Source organism: Phyllostomus discolor, chromosome 1 (genome assembly GCF_004126475.2).
Source record: "Phyllostomus discolor isolate MPI-MPIP mPhyDis1 chromosome 1, mPhyDis1.pri.v3, whole genome shotgun sequence".
Taxonomy (NCBI): domain Eukaryota; kingdom Metazoa; phylum Chordata; class Mammalia; order Chiroptera; family Phyllostomidae; genus Phyllostomus; species Phyllostomus discolor.
The window spans coordinates 57,832,326-57,855,205 of NC_040903.2; the positions used below are offsets into that span (position 1 = coordinate 57,832,326).

At 37.7% G+C, this 22,880-nt stretch overlaps 1 protein-coding gene across 1 annotated transcript in view; it reads right to left on the minus strand.

The window, feature by feature from the left end:
- GPR158 (G protein-coupled receptor 158) overlaps nt 1-22,377 on the minus strand; it is a 366,089-nt gene extending 343,712 nt beyond the window's left edge. Inside the window, exon 1 of the mRNA XM_028506632.2 lies at nt 18,874-22,377. Coding sequence (XP_028362433.1) covers nt 18,874-19,775 — 902 coding nt within the window. The 5' untranslated portion in view covers nt 19,776-22,377. The remainder of the gene's footprint in view (nt 1-18,873) is intronic.
- Between the last annotated feature and the right edge of the window lie 503 nt (nt 22,378-22,880).

Genomic DNA, 22,880 nt, shown 5'->3' on the forward strand with positions numbered 1-22,880 from the left:
TATTCCAGCCCCACCACTTCTAACTTTTCCAATCACTCTACTGCATACACTTTTTTCTAGACCATTCAAAATTGCTTGTGAGTCCTAAACATTTGTGCTCTCAAAATACTATTTCTTTATATTGTATTTTTATACCTAAAGCCCCTTGGTCTAAACTGTACATTATCTATTATAATTCCTACCTAACTCCTTTCTGAAGCCTTCCATTCCAAGTCTGATTTAAAAGCTACTTATCCATTCTCCCATACTATGGTGTACTTAGCTTCTTCATATCACTTAGTACACTGTATTATAACATTTTATTTTTAATCATTTTTTCCATCAAACTAAAATTCCATGGCTTGTGTCTTTACAATATTTTCCCTTAGCTCCTAAAGCAATGTACTCCCACTATTAACCTTAGAGAAAGTGAAAATAATGTAGAGCAGCAAGGAGTAGCTAGATGAACAATGAGAGAGAGGGGTGGGGGGAGAGGGAGAGAGAGATTGGTTGAGACTACCCAATTAAATTGAAAACTATCATGAACTTCTATAGATGAATGGGTGGAAGGAAAGACTGGACAGGTTGAAGGAAAGTTTTGAAATTCTGCTTTTGCTTCTTACCCATGTTACTTTGGACAATAATCTCCCACTCCATCACTACAAAAAGAAACTGATAGTAACAGCATATATGATCAATATTGATGGGGCTCCAGGACAGAAGTGATGCTAAAATAAAGAGTCAATAAAAACATATTGGTAGATCACCTTCCATCTGTCATTTACTCCTAACAGCAGATAACTATAACAGAATCTGGTGCCTAGAAGTGGGTTGCTGACATATAAAAAAAAACCTAAAATATGTGGCACTGGCTTTGGGACCAGACAGAGGCAGAAGCTGGATGGGCTTCAGAGAGATGGTTAAGAAAAGTGGGAATATGCTGGTGAGCCATGAAAGGCAGTGATAAAAATTGTATTGGAAGCAGAAGAAAAAGAACCTTGGTTACATAGCAGGTGGAGAGTTTGCCAGCACTGTCAATGGTTAACAAATGAATTTGTGGATCTGGCTAAGGAAGTTTCCTGGCAAAATACAGAAAATTCTGCTGAGTTTTTGTAGCTGACTATGATAGAATAACAAAAAGGGAAATATAGAATAAAAAGGGATTTGCTTAGTTTTGTTTTGTTTTTGGATTTAAATTTTTTAATTACAGTAAAATACTGTATATATAACACAAAATAGACCAGCTTAACCATATTCAAGTGTACAGTTTAGTAGTGTTAAGTATATTCATATCATTGTGCAACTGACCTCCAGAGCTCTTTTCACCTTGCATAACTATAACTCTATACCTATTAAAGAGCAATTTCCCTTTCCCCATGCTGCCCAGCTTCTGAGTTAGATCACCATTTTAATTTCTATCTCTAAGAATTTGACTGTTCTAGGTATCACATATAAGTGGATTTATACAAAAATTGTCTTTTGTGGTTGGCTTATTTCATTTAGTAAAATGTCCTCAAGTTTCATTCATGTTGTATGCACATTATATTTCATTCATGTTGCATATGTCAGAATTTCCTTCTTTTATAATGCAGTAATATCACACTGTATGTTATTATATTATATTAATTATATTATATTATATTTAATTATATATTCTTCATTCATTGATGGACACTGAGTTTCTTCTACCTTTCAGTTATATGAATAATGCTGGTATGGAGCAGCTTAGTTTTGAGTAAAATTTAGAGGATATATTAAAGAGCCACGATTTGAAAATAAACCTGTTGCACATTTCCAATCTCTTCTAGCAAAAGATTCTCAGAATATGTAAATTCTGGAATATTCTCAGTGAATCTGTACAATGCTTTGTTAAAACCACAGAAAGATCTAAGACAGTGTCTCATAGAACCTTTCAGCTTGACTTAAGGACTTCAGATGATCTTATGACTATGTGTCATAGATCCTAACCCTCACTGTTTGTTTGTTTGTCTGTTTTACATACATGGGGATGTTTTACTCTGTCTCAGTTCCTTCCACTTCATATCTTACAATGTTTCTTTATCCAAATATGAGCAAAAGCAATTATATGTTTTTATTTTCTCTTCTTTCTTGTAGAAAGTAGCATTCTATAACATAGCTGTCTTCCTGTTTTTTTGTTCTTATTATTTCCTATATGTCTTTCCACATTAATGCTATATGTAGATTGGAACTGGAAAGCATTATGCTAAGTGCAATAAGCCAGGCGGTGAAAGACAAATACCATATGATCTCACATTTAATAGGAACCTAAACAACAAAACAAACAAACTAACTAACCCTCACTCCTAAACAGTAAGGATTCAAAGATTCTCCAGGCTTTATTGCACAGTCATCACAGCACCCAAGATAGAAAACAGCCTATCTCAAAGAAATCTGTAAATATGGTTACTGTCTAATGGAACCAAATCAAGTAAGCTTCTTAGAAAATTTGCAAATTTTCCAATGAATTGCGTAAAAAGGAACATTTCCCATGGCAGGTAATTCACTTCCTTTTTTAACATACACAAGATATTTATCAAATATTTACCAAAAAAACCCCACAGATTATATTTCACAGAGAACCTCAAATACCAAAGTATCAATGTCATACACTATATCCTTTAGTCATAAAAAATTAAGTTTCTTAAAAGAATACCTTAAATATATCTCATACTTTTGGAAAATAAAAACAACTTCCTAAGTAACCCTTAAGTTGAAAAGAAATTAATAATTACTTAGAATTGAATAGCAGTGGAAACACTACAAGTAAAAAAATATTTTGGGACATACATAAAATAAAAATAGAAGGAAATTTTGTTGCTTTAAATACTTGCCTTGGGTGGTGTGGCTCAGTGGATCGAGTGCCGGCCTGCAAACCAAAGGGTTGCTGGTTGGGTTCCCAGTGAGGGTACATGCCTGGGTTTCAGGCCAGACAACCAGTAGGGGGCACACAAGAGGCAACCGCACATTGATGTTTCTTTCCCTCTCTTTTTCCCTCCTTTCCCCCTCTCTAAAAATAAATAAATAAAATCTTTTTAAAAAATACTGTATACTTAACAAGAAACCAGACTTTAATAAACCTAAATATTTAATTTAAGAAAGTAGAAGTGAGGAAGTTACACAGAAAATAATAAAAATTCAGCATGAGTGAATAACACAGGTAGAGGCAGAAGTCAGTGATATGAAGAACAACAAAATCATGGAGGAAAAGAACAAAACTGAAAAATTAGTTCTTTGCCAACATACCTAGGACCCATATCTTCGTTTCTAAATATCATTCTCTAGTAAAATAAATAAGGATTCCTTAGAGAAATAAATGATTCTAGACCTAGGGCAGGAAAAACACAAGCTACACCTAAAATATCATCTTCAAAAAATAAGGACAAGGGCATGTCAAAAAAGACATACAAGCCAATTTAAGACAGTTCCCAATTGCCAAAGCTGGAGCAATTTGAGCATGAAAATAAATGATGATAATTTTGGATTCAATCCCCCAAAATAAATACCCATAAGTCCATACTCTATAAATAAATAAATAAATAAATAAATAAGAAAGGACAACTCTGTTTCAAAAAATATCCAACTGATAAATTTAGAAGAAATGAGGAACTAGAAAATCATCATTAGAATACCACAAATTAGAATTAGTGCAGGCGAAACATGTCAATAAATCCCAAAATTAGTGGGAAAATCTTTAAGATGGAACAAGATATCTGAATAAACTCAAAGTATCTCCCCCCAAACATCTATTCATTACTATAGTGAGTTTACTATATGTCCAAAATTCTTGGATACTCCTCCCTCCATGAAGAAGTTATTTTACCTCCCCTTGAGTGAGGGAGTAACTTAGTGATTTGGTTAAACTATGGGATAGGAAAAATAGTAACATTAGAATAGAGAAACCTGGCGAACACTACATCAACCAAGTCATCTAGGTTAACATCAGTTAGAAAACGTGTTGGTACTATGTACTCTGTGATATAATGCAATGAGAAGGACAATGTCTGTTCATTATATTCTTCCCAAAAGTCCATAACCTAAGCCTATGAGAAACCATCAGACAAACCCAAAATGAGACACATTAATCAAAGTTCCTTACCAGAACTTTTCAAAAATGTCAATTGATAGTTGATAACATAACAAAGTGTCTTTGAAAAACAAGGGGAGACTGAGATACTGTCACATATCTGAAGAGACTAAGGAAAGCAACAATGAAATTATTTATAATTTACCAGCGCTTCCATAACAAAGTCTCACAAGCTGGGTAATTTAAACAACTGAAGTTTATTTTCTCATTTGTGGAGTCTAGAAGTCTAAGATCAAGGTGTCAACAAAGGCTGGTTTCTTCTGAAGCCCCTTTCCTTGGCTTGTAGATGGTCATCTTCTTATGTCTTTACATGGTCTTCCCTTTGTGCATGATTAGGTCCTAATTTTTTTTTCTTATAAGGATACCAGACGTATTGGATTAGGGCCCCTTCTAATGACTTGATTTTAACTTAATTACCTCTTTAAAAATCCTGTCTCCAAATATGGTCACATTCTGAGCTACTAGGGGTTAAGACTTCAACATGTGAAGTTTGAGAAACTCAAGTCAGCCTGTAATATATGATATCATGTCTTGGGTCCTACAAGAGAAATGGGACATTAGTGGAAAAACTGAGGAAACCTGAATATAATGTGTAGTTTAGTTAATAGTGTTGTACTAATATTAGTTCCCTTGTTTAAATAAGTTTACCATGGTTTCATAAGAAGTTAATGTTACAGGAAGTTGGGTGAAGGCTATATGGGAACTTTCTGTACTATCTTTATTAATCTTCTGAAAGTCTAAAATTATTTCAAAAGGGTTAAAAACTTATTAGTTATAAAAAAACTAAAGTTTTTTTGAAATATAAATAAGGCAGCCTCAAAAATAAAAGAGAAAATACACGAATAAACAGAAAATAGGCAAATAATACACAGAATGAAAAGATGATAGAAATGTTAAAAAACAGGATTGTGATTATTATCTAACAAATTTTTAAGAACTAGAGGAAATGGATAAAAAAGGATAAATTGATAAAATATAGGACAATAACATAAAAAATTATTCACTTCTCAGAAAAGCTTCAGGCCTGCATAGTTTTATATAGTAATTCTTCCACTTTTAAGGAACAGTTAGTTGTTAAATTTTTATAATATTTAAAACTAAAAAAGAAACAAAAACTGATATGATTTTGATTCAAAATCACAGCAGGACACTCCAAAAAAAAAGGAGTCCCATTTTTGCTATGCATGTAGATCCAAGAATCCTGAAGGAAATATTATCTAAACAAATGTTAAAATATATTAAAATAATTAGACATCATGATTCAGTAGAGTACATCTTAAGAATAAAAGGATGTTTTAACATCAAGAAATATAAAAATGAAAAAAATTATGATTATTTTAATCAGTGTAAAAAGTCCTTCTATATAGTTCAAATGCCTAATTTTTTTAATGGTAATCTAGAAATGGAAAGAAAACTTCTTAACCTGGTAAAGCTTGTCTTTATCAACATTGTACATAAAAAAGAAAATGTTTCATTGAAATGTTTCCTTTAAGTCAAGAATGCTTACTATCAGTTATGCTGTTTCACATAGTACTGAAAGTTAGGACTAATTCTATGTATAAAAAAGAGATGTAAAGATGAAGAGATTAAACTGTCATTATTTGTAGATGATTTGTAGATGTAGCAATAAAATCAACAAATACAAGAACAATTTAGAAAGTTCAGCAAGGTTGATGGATACCAGATCAACATACAAAAATCAATAGCATTTCTCTACACCAACAATCTCCAACAAAAATTATAACTAAAAAGATGGCACTTTGAATAGCAACAAAACCCATAAATTCTCTAATAGTTAATTAAGAATATATGAACCCTCTATGGAAAAATTTTTGAAACTCTAATGAAGGACATAATAAATGATCTGAATAAATGGAGAGATAGCCCATGCTCTAAAAGGAAATAATTTACTATATTTAAAATATCAATTCTCATAAAATGAAGCTACAAATTTAATGCAGAACTAAACAAAATTCTATGTCGGCTTTTGAGAAATTTGACAGCTCATTTTAAGTAGAATAATAAAAGTCAGCTGTGACAAAGAAGGGACAAGAGGTAGGCACTGCCCAAGCAAACACTAAGGCGTACTACCCAACCATGGCAATAAATCATAACAGTATTGATAGGAAAACAAACAAGGGAAGGACTGGAAAAAATAGAAGTCTCAGAGACATACATGTGGATATAATGCACTTATAGGTATGATAAAGGATGACAGTTTGGGGAACATGGCTCATTAAATGGATAAAATAATGACTGGATCTCTCTCCAATATCATGTACAATTTGATGTTAAAGATCTGACTGTGACAGGCAAAACTTTATAGTAGTTTGTAACATAAGAGAATATTGTTGTGACAAGGTATTGAAAGGTTCAAATGAAATCCAAAAGTATAAGTAAACTGTAAGGCAAAATTTTGATTACGTAAATAAAATTCCCTTTTCAAGTGAAGAGAGTGTGGACAAAGTCAACTGAAAGATGACACATTGTGTGCCTAAAATTGAGAAGGAAATACTATCTAGAAGAGGGGTCCCCAACCTCTGGGCTGCAGATCGGTGCCAGTCCAGGCCTGTTAGGAACTGGGCCACACAGCAGGATATGAACCTGAATGTAATGCATTTGAATCATCCCAAAACCATCCTTCCAACACTGGTCTGTGAAAAAATTGTCTTCCATGAAACTGGTCCCTGGTGACAAAAAGGTTGGGGACCACTGATCCAGAATACACCAGGATCTCTTGCAATACAACAGAACTATAGGAATCATAATAGGAAATGGACAAAGGATATAAACAAGGAGTTTACAGAAAAGTAAACACAACAGACTTAAAAGCACATGAAGAGGTACTTAAGCTTATTAGTGAATAGAGAAATGCGAATTAAAACAATAGTGAGATATCACTGTATATTAGTCCCCCTTATCCACAGTTTCACTTTATGTGGTTTCAGTTTCCTACAGCCAACCATGGTCTGGAATATTTGTGAAATGGAAATTTCAGAAATAATTTATAAGTTTTAAATTGTACATTATTCTGAATGTTATTGCAATGGCAGGGGACTGCAATGTTATTGCAGTGTTATTGTAATGGCAGGGAATTGAAGACAGTCTGGGGGCCCATCCCTGAGCCTGGACAGTTTCTACACCTGTGCAGAAGTAGAATACTTTGAGCAAGAGAGAAGTGGTCTGGATGTATATGTAGCAACATGAAAAGGTTTCTAAAACAGAGTTGTGTGAATAAAAAGTGAGCAAAATAATGAAATATGTAACAATTATGTGACTAAAATTGTCTTCATACAAATAACATATAAACATGGATAGGATCAAGGAAAAGAAGAGACTTTTTTAAAAGGGGAAGAAGAATGACTTCCTGTCTGTTGCCATCTAACTGTAGAAAAGTCTAGATTCATATTTCAGTGACGTAAATCACCTTCAAGTAACTTCCTCTCTTAGGGCCGCTCATCCTCAGAAAACATTGTTTACAAAAACACCCAGCATCTCTATCATTTAGCTCAAGATCATAACTATAAGTTTGAAATAACCAAGAACACAGTCTGATCCCCTCTAGGACAGGTAGAAGAATGTGACAACACTCTGTTGTAAAGCAAGAAAATGTTCTTCCCCCTCACTACTTTGCAGCAGACATGTGCAGAGAAGCTTGCCAAAACTTTACATAGTGACAAATGTCTTCCATCTGTCTGGCTTCTTGTTCTTGAAAGGATTTTCAGAAATCAGGTCACACCTTCTTTGGGAAGATCTGTACATTTTGTGTGGGGAAAAAATAACTCAAGTTTGATTTTTTTAAAAAGAGATTTAATTAATATAAAATGAAGTAAGGTCAATCAGAAGGGATATGTATTCCCATCCATAGAAAAAAATCTTTGTATTCTGGAACTCTTGAAGGTGATACTTTTTCAAAAGTAAGTGCAGCACATCTCTTAAAATTACTAGGGTTCAGAGTTTGATAATAGATCATTGTTTTCCTGAAAAGTATATTTTGGGTCTGCTCCTTTTGCAGAGGTAGCTGATTTCATGTCTCATTTTTGGTTTATTTCACTAGAATAATTCTGAGCCACATTTCATTTAAAATTTAAATAACAAGAGGACATTTATGAAACATATCCCTGGTGTCCCTTATATCACCTCTTTGAATATGACCATTTCTGAATGGGGTGAGACAATCCCTTGTCAGGGAATCCAATACAAAGAGATCACCTATATGGACTCATCTTATTCAAATAACAGTCCTGTAAAGGAGGAAGTGTTTTTCTCATTTTATAGAGGAAGAAAATAAGGTTAAGAGAAGTTATATAATATGCCCAATGTCAAAATTTTTAATTGCTCAGGAAGAAAAAATAAGTAAGTATAGTCTGTCAGACAAAACAAATGTCTAATGTGAACGCTGTAATCTGTTTTAAAAAATATGATAATGATCTCACACTTTCAGTTTCCTAGTGATTTAATTAAACATGCCATTTATATTAGTGTTTAGCTACAATAATTAAGTGAAAATATATTTATTGTTAATCTTAAATTATTAAATTTCTCTCTTTTTTTCTGTTGGTTTATTCATAGAGTAGCTCTTCACTTCTGATTACCCTGCTGATGATAATCTGCAGTTGTTTAAAAATTCTAAATGACTTTTTGCTAGACCCTAATATTTTATACAATAAAAACAAGTCAGCTGTTCATAGTAATTTTTCATAGGAAGATATATAGCTTGTGCCAATGGACACTTCTGATCCAAAAATAATAACAATAAGGATATAAAGTAAATAAAAATGTTCACAATTGGAATTTAAAATAAGGAGCTTTGGTTAGATACCCAAAATGAGAACTAAATGTATGGTTTATTAATATACTTTGAACCCTATGTTTTAAGTTATCATTTATTAGGTGCTCATTATGTGTCAAACATTATACTAAATGCCCTTAAAAAATCCTCATTGAAATTGTATTTGACTGATACTCTCCTTAATTTATATTGCAACTTTATATGGTCCTTCTCATTCTCCCTAAATAATAGTTAAGAAATTTAGGATACAAAGAGGTAAAATGGTTTGCCTAAGTGTACACACTGAATAAGTAAAAGGGCTGAATATGATGTCCATATCATAGGTGTAAGGGTATGAAGGCTGGTCAAAAGGCCTGGGTTCAAGTTCTTACTCAAACTGATGAGTTAAGCATATGTCTTTACCTCATTGCTCCACATTCAACTGCAATGGCTGCAAGTAAGTGCACAAATGAATAGTAGTTGACCAAAGATTTGACATAATTCTCTGGGATCATACTGATGATAAGCCAGGGTGGTAGCAGCTAAATGCAGGACATGCTCTGGAGAAGGTAAGGACAGCAGTGGAAACTACTCTTCCAATAGAGTTTCCAGAAAGATTTTAAACTCAAAGTAAATTCATTTCAAAGTGGATATACAAACAGAGGGCTTCTTTCTGAGCAGTTATACAAGTTGGCACATCCTCTCCTTGTGTGTAGTAATGGCATTTATTCCCAAGCTAAAAATCAAGAACTATTCTACATAGAGATTGAAAGAAATACCTGAGAAGAATTACAACTTTAGAACAGTTACTGTTTCTCACAGAGGAAAGGTCTAGGATGGGCCAGAGATTGCCAACTTTCTTTCCAGGCATCCAAAAGGGAATGAAGCCTGACAGTCAAGGGAGATGTCTACTGAGGAACTAGGCCTAGACATCTGGCACAGAATGTGTACTATTTAGCTGTATAAATTAACCTAGTCTTTTGATGAATTAAGGATCACACCTGAGGTGAACTGAGAGTATAAAAGAGAAGGACCTGTTTGAACAAGCAAAATAACTGAACCTGAAATAAGGAACAATAATTTGAGGATCAAATGATAATTTAATAAGTATTTTAATTAATATTCTCAAAGAGATTTAATAAAATGAACATACAATTCTGAAAAAGAAACAATTAGAACAGGAGAAAGAGTTCATGGAAATTAAAAGACATTGACAAATGAAAACTAAATTAATTTTTTAAAAGGAAGGAAAAATAAGAAAATTTCCTGGAAGGCAAAGTAAAAAGAGAGAGAGAGATGGAAAATGTGAGAAAAGTTAAGAAACAGAGAGATCAGTCCAGAAAAGCTGAATACCTAGTTGTAGGAGTTCAGAAAGAGAAAACAGCAGGAAATCATTTTAAGCAGTCATAAAAGGAAATGTCTGAGTGGAGAAGTCTAAAAGGGTCAACTAAGTGGTAAGATTGATGAATAAAAAGAATTGCATCTAAGCACATCACCATGAATATCTAGAACCCCAAGTAAAAAGAAAATATCTTAAAAGTTTCCATGAAGAGAAAAGATTACCTGGAAAGATATAGTAAATCAGATTAACATCAAATTTTTTTACCGGCAACAATGAATGCTAAAAAACAACATAACATCTTTAAAATTCTGATTAACACATACGTTGTATGTTATAAGTATTATATACAATGTTTGTACAATTAAGTAAGGCAGAGCAAAGGAAATGTTAACAAAATCATAAGGAAGGGAAAATACACTTACAGTTTGTGTTGAAAAAAATCACATGTAAGTAGACCCATGCAGTTGAAACCAGTGTTGTTCAAGCATCAACTATAGATGTATCCAGTGATTGCTTTGAAGCACTGTAATATCCTTTGGGGAAAATGTCAGTCTTTGGTTCCTATACTAAGTTTGGCATTGCAGGAAGGGTGAGGGTTGGGGAACCTGTGAAAGACTTTTAGTCAAAAGGATTAATCCTTTCCTAAACTGAAAAAGTATTTCATTGAACAGCCCATCCACCTAAATATTCTTATAGGTCAAGTTTTTTCCTGTAGGAAGAAAAACTTGGATGAGTAAATGCCCAGCCAAAGTAGAAATTACACATAGAAAAAAATTTTACTAGAAGCTGAGCAGCAAATAAGGCTAAAGACCAGCAAAACCAGCCCCAATACATGTGACATTGCCATTTTGGGTAAAAGCTCAATAATGTTGTTTGCTACAAACTCCCCAGCACTAGTGACCTGCCTATTTAACATAGTGACCGTGAAGCTGCTGAAGTTATCAAATCTGAATGTATCATTTTAATAATCTTGCTTAAATAACCCAGTGAATACCAACCAGAACTGCAAGATGAAACAAACAAAGCCCCAATGGTTCTGTACCAACCAGATGAGAATAACATCAATAACATACTTCTTGGCATCCCAGTATGTTACACTATAATCATAAAACACAGTTCATGTTGGAAAAGAGTAGCCTTAAAACCTGAACAGTGAACAACAAACTACTGCCTCTCCGAAGTTGAAGTAAAATTTAACTTACCCAGCAGCTGAAACTATTAAATCAGTCTAGTGAGGGCACCAGTCCCTCTCCAGAGGGTAGGCATATACTCTTGTTATTTATTTAGCAGTGTTAGAAATCCCATTTCTGCTTCCAAATGCTTATTCTAGAAAATGGCAAGTAATGCTGCAGCACTGCTCCACCACAATAAATAGCCCATTTTTGAAATTTTAAGGCCAACTACAGAGGGAAATTGAACCTGTGAAACAGCTTCCTGTTGACTTGAAGTGAATTCAGAGGATCTTTTAAAATCTGGAAACTCAGATCACGCTCATTCTTACTTTGAAATGGAGTTCTCTTTTCAGAGTGTGTGTGTGTGTGTGTGTTCAACCCAGTGTACATTGAGAATGCTTTCCATAAATGTTCTATGAATAAATCACCAAAGTAAAGTCAAACACTGGACATGTATAACATGACCTTCATTTAAATGAGCATACATTAACAGATCTCAGCATTATAATCAAAAACAGTACAACTTCAAAATTAAAATGACACATTTCCTGATTTCTGTTTCTGACATTTCATTGTTGGTGTACAAAAATGCCTTTGATTTCTGGATATTGACTTGTATCCCACTGTTTTGCTAAATTCACTTACTAGGTCAAGTAGTTTTTTGGCAGAGTCTATAGGATTTTCTATGTATATTATCATGTCATCTGTAAACAATAACAGTTTTGCTTCCTCCTTTCCAATGTGGATGTCTTTTATTTCTTTTTCTTGTCTGATTGCTGTGTCTAGGACCTCCAATACTATGTTGAATAGGAGTGGTGAAAGCAGACATCCTTGTCTTGTTCCTCATCTTAGTGGGAAAGCTTTAAGTTTTTGCCCATTGAGTATGATGTTGACTCTAGGTCTCTCGTATATAGCCTTTATTATGTTGAGGAATGCTCCCTCTATTCCCACTTTGCTGAGTGTTTTTATCATAAATGGATGCTATACCTTATCAAATGCTTTTTCTGCATCTATTGATATGATCATGTGATTTTTGTCTTTTGTTTTGTTTATGTGATATGTTAAATTTACTGATTTGAAAATATTGTATCATCCTTGCATCTCTGGGATGAATCCCATATGATCATGGTGTATGATCTTTTTAATGTGTTGCTGAATGCAGTTTGCCAATATTTTGTTGAGGACTTTAGCATCTGTGTTCATCAGAGAGATGCAAATTAAAACCACAGTGAGATACCACTTCATACCAGTCAGAATGGCCATCGTAAACAAATCAACAAACAATAAGTGTTGGAGAGGTTGTGGAGAAAAGGGAACCCTAGTGAACTGTTGGTGGGAATGCAGACTGGTGCAGCCACTGTGGAAAATAGTATGGAATTTCCTCAGAAAACTAAAATTGGATCTGCCTTTTGACCCAGAAATTTCACTGCTGGAATTATATCCTAAGAACCCTGAAACACCAATTCAAAAGAACCTATGCACCCCAATGTTCATAGCAGCACAATTTACAATAGCCAAGTGCTAGTAGCAACCTAAGTGCCCATCAATAAATGAATGGATCAAAAAATTATGGTACATTTGCAGAATGAAATACTACGCAGCAGAAAGAAAGAAGGAGCTCCTACCCTTTGCAAGAGTATGGATGGAACCGGAGAGCATTATGCTAAGTGAAATAATCCAGGCCATGAGGAACAAATACCATATGATCTCACCTTTAAGTAGAACCTAATCAACAAAACAAACAAGCACCAAATTGTAATGAGAGACAGTGAAATTAAGAACAATCTGACAGTAACCAGAGGGGAGGTGGGAGAGAATAATGGGGGGCGGGGTGGTGAAGTGTTTTCAGGAACAACTATAAGGACAGATGGACAAAACCAAGGGGGGTAGAAGCAGAGGAGGGAGGTGGGGATGGCTGGTGTGGCAGAGGAGTGGTGAGGGGTAAATACAGACAATTGTACTTGAACAACAATAAAATAATTTTTAAAAAAACAAAATTAAAATGACACATTTGATTGTGTGCATAATCATAGACTTTTAGGATTGTAAGGAGCCCTATAGGTCACCTAGTCCAACCCCCTCAATTCACAGATGAGGAAAGGCAACTGATAACCATGGTAACACTGTAAGTAAGGGATGTGGTCCAGGCTAGTGCCAACACCATCTCTATGGCCAGTATTTCCACCAGGACCCACGATATTTAGGAATGAAACTAAATCATCTTTTAAATAATAAATTACTATACATACAACTATACTAAGAATACAGCTGGAGGTACTATTTGGAAAGACAGAAGCTACAATACAGAATATTTGCTGAACTTCTTATGTAATGAGAATTCTTCATTTAGTTTTTAGGGAATACCAAAGGAGAATCAGTTCACTATTCAGTTTAGAGATGAAATAATTGATTCTCAAAAGGCTCAACAGCAGAAGGCATCTAAAAACCCATTGACCTACAACCCAGGTAAAATCTCTGTGTTGTTCCTACAGGTGACTTCTTCACCACTACCATGACCCACAAGAGAGACATAGGATATGTTTGGCCTAAAGTAAGATGGTCATTTCTAGACTTTTATACTGTACAAATTTCCTTGTTTTATTAAATGCAGAGATCCGTATTGGAATCAATGTTGGAGGTGTATAGTTGTGTCCTCGTGAAGGAAAGAAAGTGAAGTGACCCCCTCAGGAGTCAGCATATCAGTGACACTGATGTTCATTATGTTAGTTTCTAAAAAGGGGTTTCCACAGCATTGTGACCTTTCCTTTATTGCCCTATAGCCTTTTTGTTTACCAAACAGCAGGTCTGGCATTCATTTGGTTTCCTCTTCCTCTGTGTGTTATTCCCCTAGTAATATCATTTCCACAACTTAACTCTGCTACTGGGTATCAGCCATGTTTCCAGAGTTTACTTGTTGACCATTTGAATAGGCCATTTAAGAATTCACAGAACAAAGACTTATAAAAGTGTTTTAATATCATCAAGTTCATTCCCACATTTTAAATATGCAGAAACATTCCCAGACAGGTAACAGAGCAATAAGAGACAAAACTGGGACTTGAAACAAAATTCTGACTTAAGCTAATATTTTTCTCACTATATGACATACTTGATTTTACAATGGGCCTAGAAAGAATATGTATATCACTTATTTGGGCCAAATACATTAATTGTTTCAAGCTGTTACTATATTATATTTTTGAATAACAAGATAAAAACACAATTGCTAGGACATAGCAGCATAGGATAATAAAAAGATAATGCAAGATTCATTGCTAAACTAAATTTGATTTAGGGTCCCTAATTTACTAGCTGTGTTATTTTACTCAGGTTGCTCAACTTTTACAAAGTTGCAACTACCTGATAGTACTAAGAGTTAAATGTAGTAGTACATATAAAACATCTAACATATAGTAGGTGCTCAATATATAATGGCTTCCATTATTTCTAACCTGCCACTAAAGAACTGTGCCACTTTGGCAAATTTCTTTGGCCATTTGGTTCTCAGTTACTCCCTCTCTAAAAGGAGAAAATGGAAAAAAATGATGAATTCCAAAGTCCCTTTCAGTTCATCAAGAAATAAGTAATTCCCAAAAGTTCCTTCATGTTAATTTAAATTCAACAAACACCTAAGCACCTAACATCCATCCTAGGCACTGAGGAGTTTCAACTACCACCAGGAAAAGTATCTATGATTTCAGCAGAATGGGGCCAACTGCATATAGTACTTGAAGTTCCACAAAGAAAAATTACTATGCAAAACCAGAATACTTAACTTCAAGGAAAACTCTACAAGGACATCACAAACCTAATGTAATAAATAAAAATAAATTAAGATACACCTTAAATTATTACTCTGCTTTTTTGCTAGGGTTGAAGATGAGAATCAAAATATTTCTATTATAAGACTGTAACAAAAAACTAAAGAGATATTTAGAACAACTAATAGCATTTTTTGCAAAGAAAGAAATTAACAATAAACTTCCCATGAGAGTTTTATGATAGACTGTAAAATTTAAGATACTTGTGTCATTCTGAAATAGAGGGGAATATAATTTCTAAGAGGTGTTTTACAGTGATAAACATTAATGTAAGAAGGTAGTTGACCATGTTCTCACATTACTTTTTAACTTTGTGTTTTAGATTTACATTTTCTAAAAATAAAATATAATGTAATTTAAATTATTGACCTTGTAAGCAAAACATGGGGAAATAGTAACTGATTTTAAATGAAAATTTTAACTGTAAAGTTTTCCCCCTTTTTCCATAAGGAATTTATAATCAATGGATTTTTTTCATTACACATAAGGCTTTTTACAAGTATCACTCTACAGGTTTAAAATATATTTAAAGTCATGGTTAGAGCTCCTAATTATGGTTTCCCTAAAACTGATCTGAAATGTACTTTGTTCCCATGTCTGTACAATATTATTAACCCATATTTTAGAATATTAGATTGCACATCTTAGATGATAAAATGTTATCAACAAAAAACTTTTGCCTTTTGTGAGTATGAAAAGACAAAAAAAGGCCCACTTAAATATTATCTTGAATGTGTGAAATAAAATAATATAAACTCAACAGCTGTGTTCTATGGGTTAATTTTTGTCCTAAAAGAGGACAAAGAGTACACTCTGTCCCCCCAGCATACTTTGTGTGCAAATGTCCAGACAGCCACAGAAATATGATATAGGTATATACGTATCAATCACAGTGTGAACCAGAGGCAGAAGGTTTGGATCCTTTTTCTTGGACAAGTCACTTCACCTTCCTAGTTCCATCTCTTTATCTATGAAACAAGAGGAACCACCTGATGATCTCTTTTTCTTCAGTTGCTATACTTAACATCTGTGTGTACCTTCAGTACAGCATTAGAGAGGCTCAGGACATGGGGCAAAAGTGCTCACATGAAGTCACATGAGAGCATTATTCTGCTCTTCAGCTTCATGCATGCTACCAGGATGAGGCAGCTTCTGTAAAGAGCCAGACACTAAATGGCCTGGCTTCGTGCCTTGGCTGAAAACACCATCCATGACTATGACAGCACTTAAAGGGGAAACTGTTTTCTGAATGCAGTCCAAAAAATAGGTAGGGGGCTGTGAGCCCTCCCAACCTCAGACCCTTTTATCTTGCCTGGCAGAGGCACTTTCATTTAGGTAACTTATGCTTTCTGAGCCTTAAGAGAAATAATTCTGAAAATGAATGGTTCTCATCCCCAGTCCCATGTCTGACACTTGAAAGTACACAGATTTTTATGTAGCAACTACATTACATGCAACAATCCTAGGACACCTTTGTAAGACAGAGTTTAGCATAATGGTTAAAAGTATGAAATGGACTCAAATCCTGGCTCTACTAAACTGCTGTGTAATCTTGGGAAAAAAATGTAATCTCCCGGTACTTCAGAGTTTTTTGTCTATAAAATAAGGAAACTAATAAAACCTAACTCATAGGGATGTTATGAGTATTAATTAAGATGTAATACATGCAAAGCAGTTAGCACAGGGCCTAACATAAAGGGGGGAAAGAAAAAAGGAAGGAAGGAAGGAAAGGAGAAGGATAATTGACCCTGGGATCAGGGATCTCCTTTTTGAGTTTATCTGAAGGTCAAAAACAATTTGCTGGCAGTGAATGACATCTGCTGAGCTTTCCCCTTCTGAGAAAACATGACAAAGACTCAAAGCTGGGATCAGCTGTTACTAATAGGATCCTGCAGAATTCAGAAATAAATAAAATTATCCTGAAAGTGGGAAAAAGTTACTCCAGTTTAAGACAAGATCTTTCAAAGAGATAGAACAAGCCCTGGCTGGCATAGCTCAGTGGATTCAGCACAGGCTGAGAACCAAAGTGTCTCAGGTTCAATTCCCAGTCAGGTCACATACCTGGGTTGCAGGCCACAGCCCCCAGCAACCGCACATTGATGTTTTTCTCTCTCCCTCTATCTCCCTCCCTTCCCTCTCTAAAAATAAATAAATAAAATCTTTTTTAAAATAAAATAAAATAAAAATAAAAAAGAACACACACACAAACACAAACACTTAATATGGTCATACAGAACCAGAGAAAGAGGGTTATTTTTTTTATTTACACCTTCCCAAGTTTTGCCAGCATTAAAAGCTACAGAATTTTATAACTGGATGGCTCCCTAGAGATCACCTAGTTAAACACCCTGACTTGATAGACAAGTAGCTGAGGCCCAGCAAGTTTAAGAAACTCACTTGAGGGCATTCAGCAGTAAACTGCAATGCAAAGACAAACTTTCGGACTCCCCCATTTTCCCACCCAGTACTCAGCCTGGTATCTTTCAGCATCCTGCCCTTGTTGCTCCAAACAAAGTATTAAGATACATGCACACACACATACACAGGTTTCTCACTTTTGCTCAGGTTCAAAAAGTACAGAGGCAACCTCCAACCCCTACCACCCCAGACCTTTCCAGACCCTCAGACGTAGGAGTTCAGGAGGATCCTGGTCAATCTCTGGCCCTTTTTGGCGTTTCTGTTATCCCTCTCTGTTCTTTCCTCACATCAGCTATTAAGGGCTACTTCCAGAAGTTTCTCACTTCAAAGATCAGGCACTTCCCAGGGCAGAAGTTACCACCTGCTCATTTACAAATTCTCATCTTTCCACAAATGCTACACATAAGTTTCCTCCAAGCTCCCTGAGTGAGTTCAGTCAGAACAAATCCCTCCCTCCCTCCCTCCCTCCCTCCCTAAAAGAACTCAACCAGGTATCTTTATAAAATGCATGAGAATGTGGAGGGCTGGGGAGCCCTTTGGTATGCCTGACAGGACAACCTGAGAAAGAGGGGACCAAGGAAGGGGATATGGATTAGGGGGAGGAGGGAAATGGGTAGAAGGAACTGACCAAATTGCAAAGCCTGGATCCAAGAGACAGCTGTGATGTTGCGTCTGACTCACTGCTAAGAAGGAACTGAACTGCCAAGGGGTTTGCACTGTTTTAATTACAACAGTCTGGTGCCTCAAATTACACAGGTAGGACGCAGGGAAAAGCTACCCCAAAGTGGCAGAACCGAGAAGCTCTCTGTCTTCCTCTGTCTCCTTGTTCTCTCTCATCAGGTGCTGGCCACTCTATGCCTGGGGCGGGGGAGGGCGGACGTAGCGGCACAACCCGAGCTCTCCAGCTTTGTAGCATTATCCCTGCCTGGGAACCCCACGACTCGCTGTTCTCCCAAAGATAGAAGAGAAGTGTAGGGCACCAGAGATTTTACTTAGATCCACTAAGTGCTCTCCCCACTCCCCAGACCCTAGCCCCTTGCAGGGAAACTGATCTAGGAGAAGCTTTCGCTGAGGGACTGAGGCTGACAAACTGGGGCGCTTCTTGTCCCGAAGCACAAGAGCCCGCGTGGGGTGTCCCTCAGCCTCAGTCCCGCTGGGAGGGTGGGAGGCGTATGTGTCACATCCAAGTGCTCCTTTCCCACACGCGCACCCACCCCCGAAACCGGAAGGAAGGCTTTCCTTCTGCCTTTTTTTCCACTCCCTACCTGAATTCTGGGACCAAGTTAGGCTGCAAGCCGTAGAAAGCAGCGGAGAGAGTGACCAGCCACCCGGGCTTGTAGCTCCCGTTCTCGCACTCCAGATAAGGCGGAGACCATTTGACATGGCTCTTGTCCCCGCCAAACCCGTCCCTGCGCCGCCAGCTATGGCCCAGGCCCCGGGACCCGTGATTGGAGCCGCGGCGGTGTACGTGGGTCCGCCACTTGCGCCGGAGGCCATGGAACCACTCGGTCTCCAGAGTGGCGTTGGCCAGGTGGTGTGCCGAGGACGACAGGTCCTGAAACAGAATGCGACTCTCCTCGCGAGTGGCCTGGAGGAAGACCTGCGGGGCGGACGTGGACAGCGACTCGGTGCTGAAGGTGATGGCCGCCCGGGAGATGCTGGGCTCACCCTCCAGGAGACTCCGCACCAGTGCCTGGTACCACTCCAGGTCGTCCTGCAAGTTCTGCTCTCGCGACTTATTGCTCTGCAGCATCATGTTGAGGAAGTTGGTAGCGTGTGTCAGCGTGTCCAGTGCCCCGTGCAAAGAGGGATGGGAGCTGGCTAGGGCTGTAGACTTCCCGGGCAGGCCCGCCAACTCATAGCGGCCGGAGCAGTTGGCTCGCTTCAGCTGGTGGGAGTCCCCGGTGTAGAGGTAAGAGGCCACGTCCATGGGCACCTCCTCGGCGAGTTTCTGCGCCAAGATGGTGCCGTCGGTGGAGCGGCTCCAGGGAGCCGAGGGGTCCGAGACAGAAGCTCCAGCCGGCTGCTGGGCGTGCTGCTTCCCCCTCAGGGTCCTCTCTCGCGGCGCACCCGGACGTCCCGCAGGGTCGCGGCTGGCACCAACAGCTCCCAGTCCCAGATGAGTGAGCAGGAGGCAGAAGAGTAAGGGATAAGCCATGGCTCCCATCTGCCTCTCAGAGGAGAGGAGGTAACGGGAGGAGTCACTTTTAAAATTTTGGTCGTCAATTTACCAACAGTAAGACTTTTATTAGGAGTCTTCTCCCGTCTCCAGTTGACACTCAGTCGAAAAGGACTTTAAAATAAGAATGCCTCCAGATCTTACTGTGGCTAAGCTACCGTCACAGGAAATCGAATCACCTGTGGCAACGCCGGCTGCAGCTGCTCCACGATGGGTCGGCTCAAAATTACGCACCTCACAGCCTTGAGCCGAACAGGTTACCTCCCCTCTGGCTCCTGGCAGCTATAGTTAGCCTGCTTACGTCTTTCTGCTCGGCAGCTTCCACCGCTGCTCTCATTGAGGTGTGTTCAAGAGCTGCTGGGGCTGCTGCCGCCGCGGCCGCCGCAAACGCTGCTCCATCATCTCACCCGCGGCAGGTTGTTCCCGCCTCCCAGCTCTGGCTCCTCCTCCTCGTTCTCTCCGCCCGGAGGCGCGCGGAGCGCGCTCACCCAGACAGGCACCGAGACGCAGCAGCCAGTCCCACAGAGCGAAGATTTCTGTTACGGCGCTTGACTCTCTGGGGTCCAGAGGGCCAGGCAACTGGTTAATTGGAGCTTTGGGCTTGGCCACAAACCACACTCCTGCCTCTCCCTGCTCTCGGGAGGAAAGCCTGTTTAAAGCGGCAGCTTGGCCGCAACCAAACCCTTGTAGGGCGGCATCAAGTCCATCTTGTTCCCTGTTTGGTCGCCTCCTATGTCAATTAGCCGACTGCCGTTTGCGGGGAATGGGGCGGGAGCTGTCCAGTGCTGAACCCGAGGCGGCACAGAGGAGGCGCAGAAGGAGGCGGTGGCTCGAGATGCAGCAGCGCCGAGTGCTTTCACCCACTCGCGTTCCCCGATGACTCTGAAACCTGAGGGGGTTGGATGAGGTGGGCGGGAGTGAGGGGAGAAGCAGAGCTTTTGTGGCTCAGAAGGAAGGAAACTTGTACGTACTGAGGAGGAGGGTGCTGGCGTCTTGCATGCTTAGTTCAATCAGCCTTTTTGCCTGAAAAAGAGGAAGAAAGGAGTTTTCATTTCTGACTTAAATCGGAGGGGAGGGACGTAGGATGGAGACGTGTCCTCCTGAGCATCTGCTCATTTTTGGCAAATCATCAAATCCTCCTCCTTGTCGGTTGAAGAAATGATTAAAACCTACTTGCAGAAGTCTTGGCTATGAGGGAGTAATGGAGACATCTACTGGCTGAGCTTTTTAAAAAAATGTCATATGTAGAGAACCTGTGCTTGAAAGGGGACCAGGATGAAATGGAACCCGTGAAAGTATGCAAGCGAAGATGTGGAAGGGACAGAGCCTGTGCAAGGGGCAGGACAAAGAGTGTGAGAGAATGAGAATGGGTGAGTGTGCATTGAGTGAGAAGGGAAGTCATCCCTAGAGACTGAGAAGTCATTCCTATAGACTGAGATATCCCAACAGAAGAAAGAAGAGGTCAATAAGTACGTGAAGTTCCCTCCCAAGTAATTGGAAACTCCCTTAACAGCATCTAATTGTTTTATTTGAAGCTTTAAGAATGTCTTCTGACATTCTGAAAATACTAATTAGTACTGGATATGTAGTGTTTTTACACCTCCATTTTCCATATGCACCTCTATTTTCAAATTCCCCAAGAAAGACAAGCAGTAAATTCCAAATTCATTTCAAACGCCAACTAATAAAAATATCACCAGTAGTATTCTAAAACAGCACTGCTTAGATTTACTTTATCATTTTATTTTACTCTCATCACTGAGAAAATACCTGAGCATTGAAATGTAAGCTCCAAAGAGCAAAAGTTGGTCTGCATTGATCATTGTAGTATCTTGAGCATCTAGAACACAAAAATATGCCTGGCACATAGTATTTTCTCACAAAATACTTGCTAAATTAATGAGTAAACTAGAAGATCATGATGCTAAAGCTAATAATTTAAAAACCCATCTCCATACCTAAGATGAGAGTCTGCCTGATATGTCAATGATGAAGGCTTTTGGAATAAGACATAGCAACCAGTTTTCCAAACTGCAATGCATGGTCTCCAAGTGAGTTTTTATAGCTATTCAAAGAATGGTTATTAAATTTGTATTTACTTACAAGTAGACTTCATGTTCATATCCAACTTTCTGTTTAAATTTTGCTTTGTGGTGTATGCTTCTTTGCTGAATAAAGGTCATCCCAGTTTAACGCTCTACCATAGCACATGTAGTAATAATAACAGAAGGGAATTTCTGTTTGCTTAATGTATCTGAGTGTACAATACAATATAACCTCTATCTATTTTATCATCTAAAGATTGAAGTATAATTTTGTCATTAGTTGATTTTTTAGAAAATGCACATAACACTAACGATTCTTTAGTTTTCTAGTATTACACTTAAAAAGTTTTACTAGCAGGTCCTTTTGTAAGTAATTCAATGACACAGCAAATTTGAAAGACCTGGGTTCTGGTCTTGGCATTGTTTTTAGCAAGGTGTACGACCACTGGCAAGTCATTTCAAGTTTCTGTATCTTGGGGCACAAATTGTATCTGGGCCTCATGATTTGGCAGTAAGGGCGTACAGAAACAGCATCTGAGCCACTATCCAGGAGTGTCTGCCCTTCCTCTAGTGCACATCTAATAAGAAAAGAGCAGGCTATGAGAAGTTCCTGCAAGTTAGCATTCTTTCCAGTGGATCACCTTCAGTCTACATTGCCAAACAAATGGGGTAAACTAATTGGGTCTAGAACAGCACTGCCCAATAGAAATATAATGAAAGCCACAAATGTAATCCATATATGTAATTTTAAATGTTCCCATAGCACATTTAAAAAGAAAAATGTTAAATTAATTTTAATAATATGTTATTAAGCTCAGAGTATCCAAAATATTCTCAATATAAAAGCCATATAATAATTATTAGTGAGATATTTTACATTTTTCTATTAAATATTTAAATTCAATTCTGAATTTTATACTGATAGCACTTTACACATTTCAAGTGCTCAATAACCATTTGGGGCTAGATGTTACCATAGAGGGCAAGATCTAGAAGATCATGCATTTTGGTTTAGAATGCTCCAGAAAGCTTAGGTCCATTCAAGATA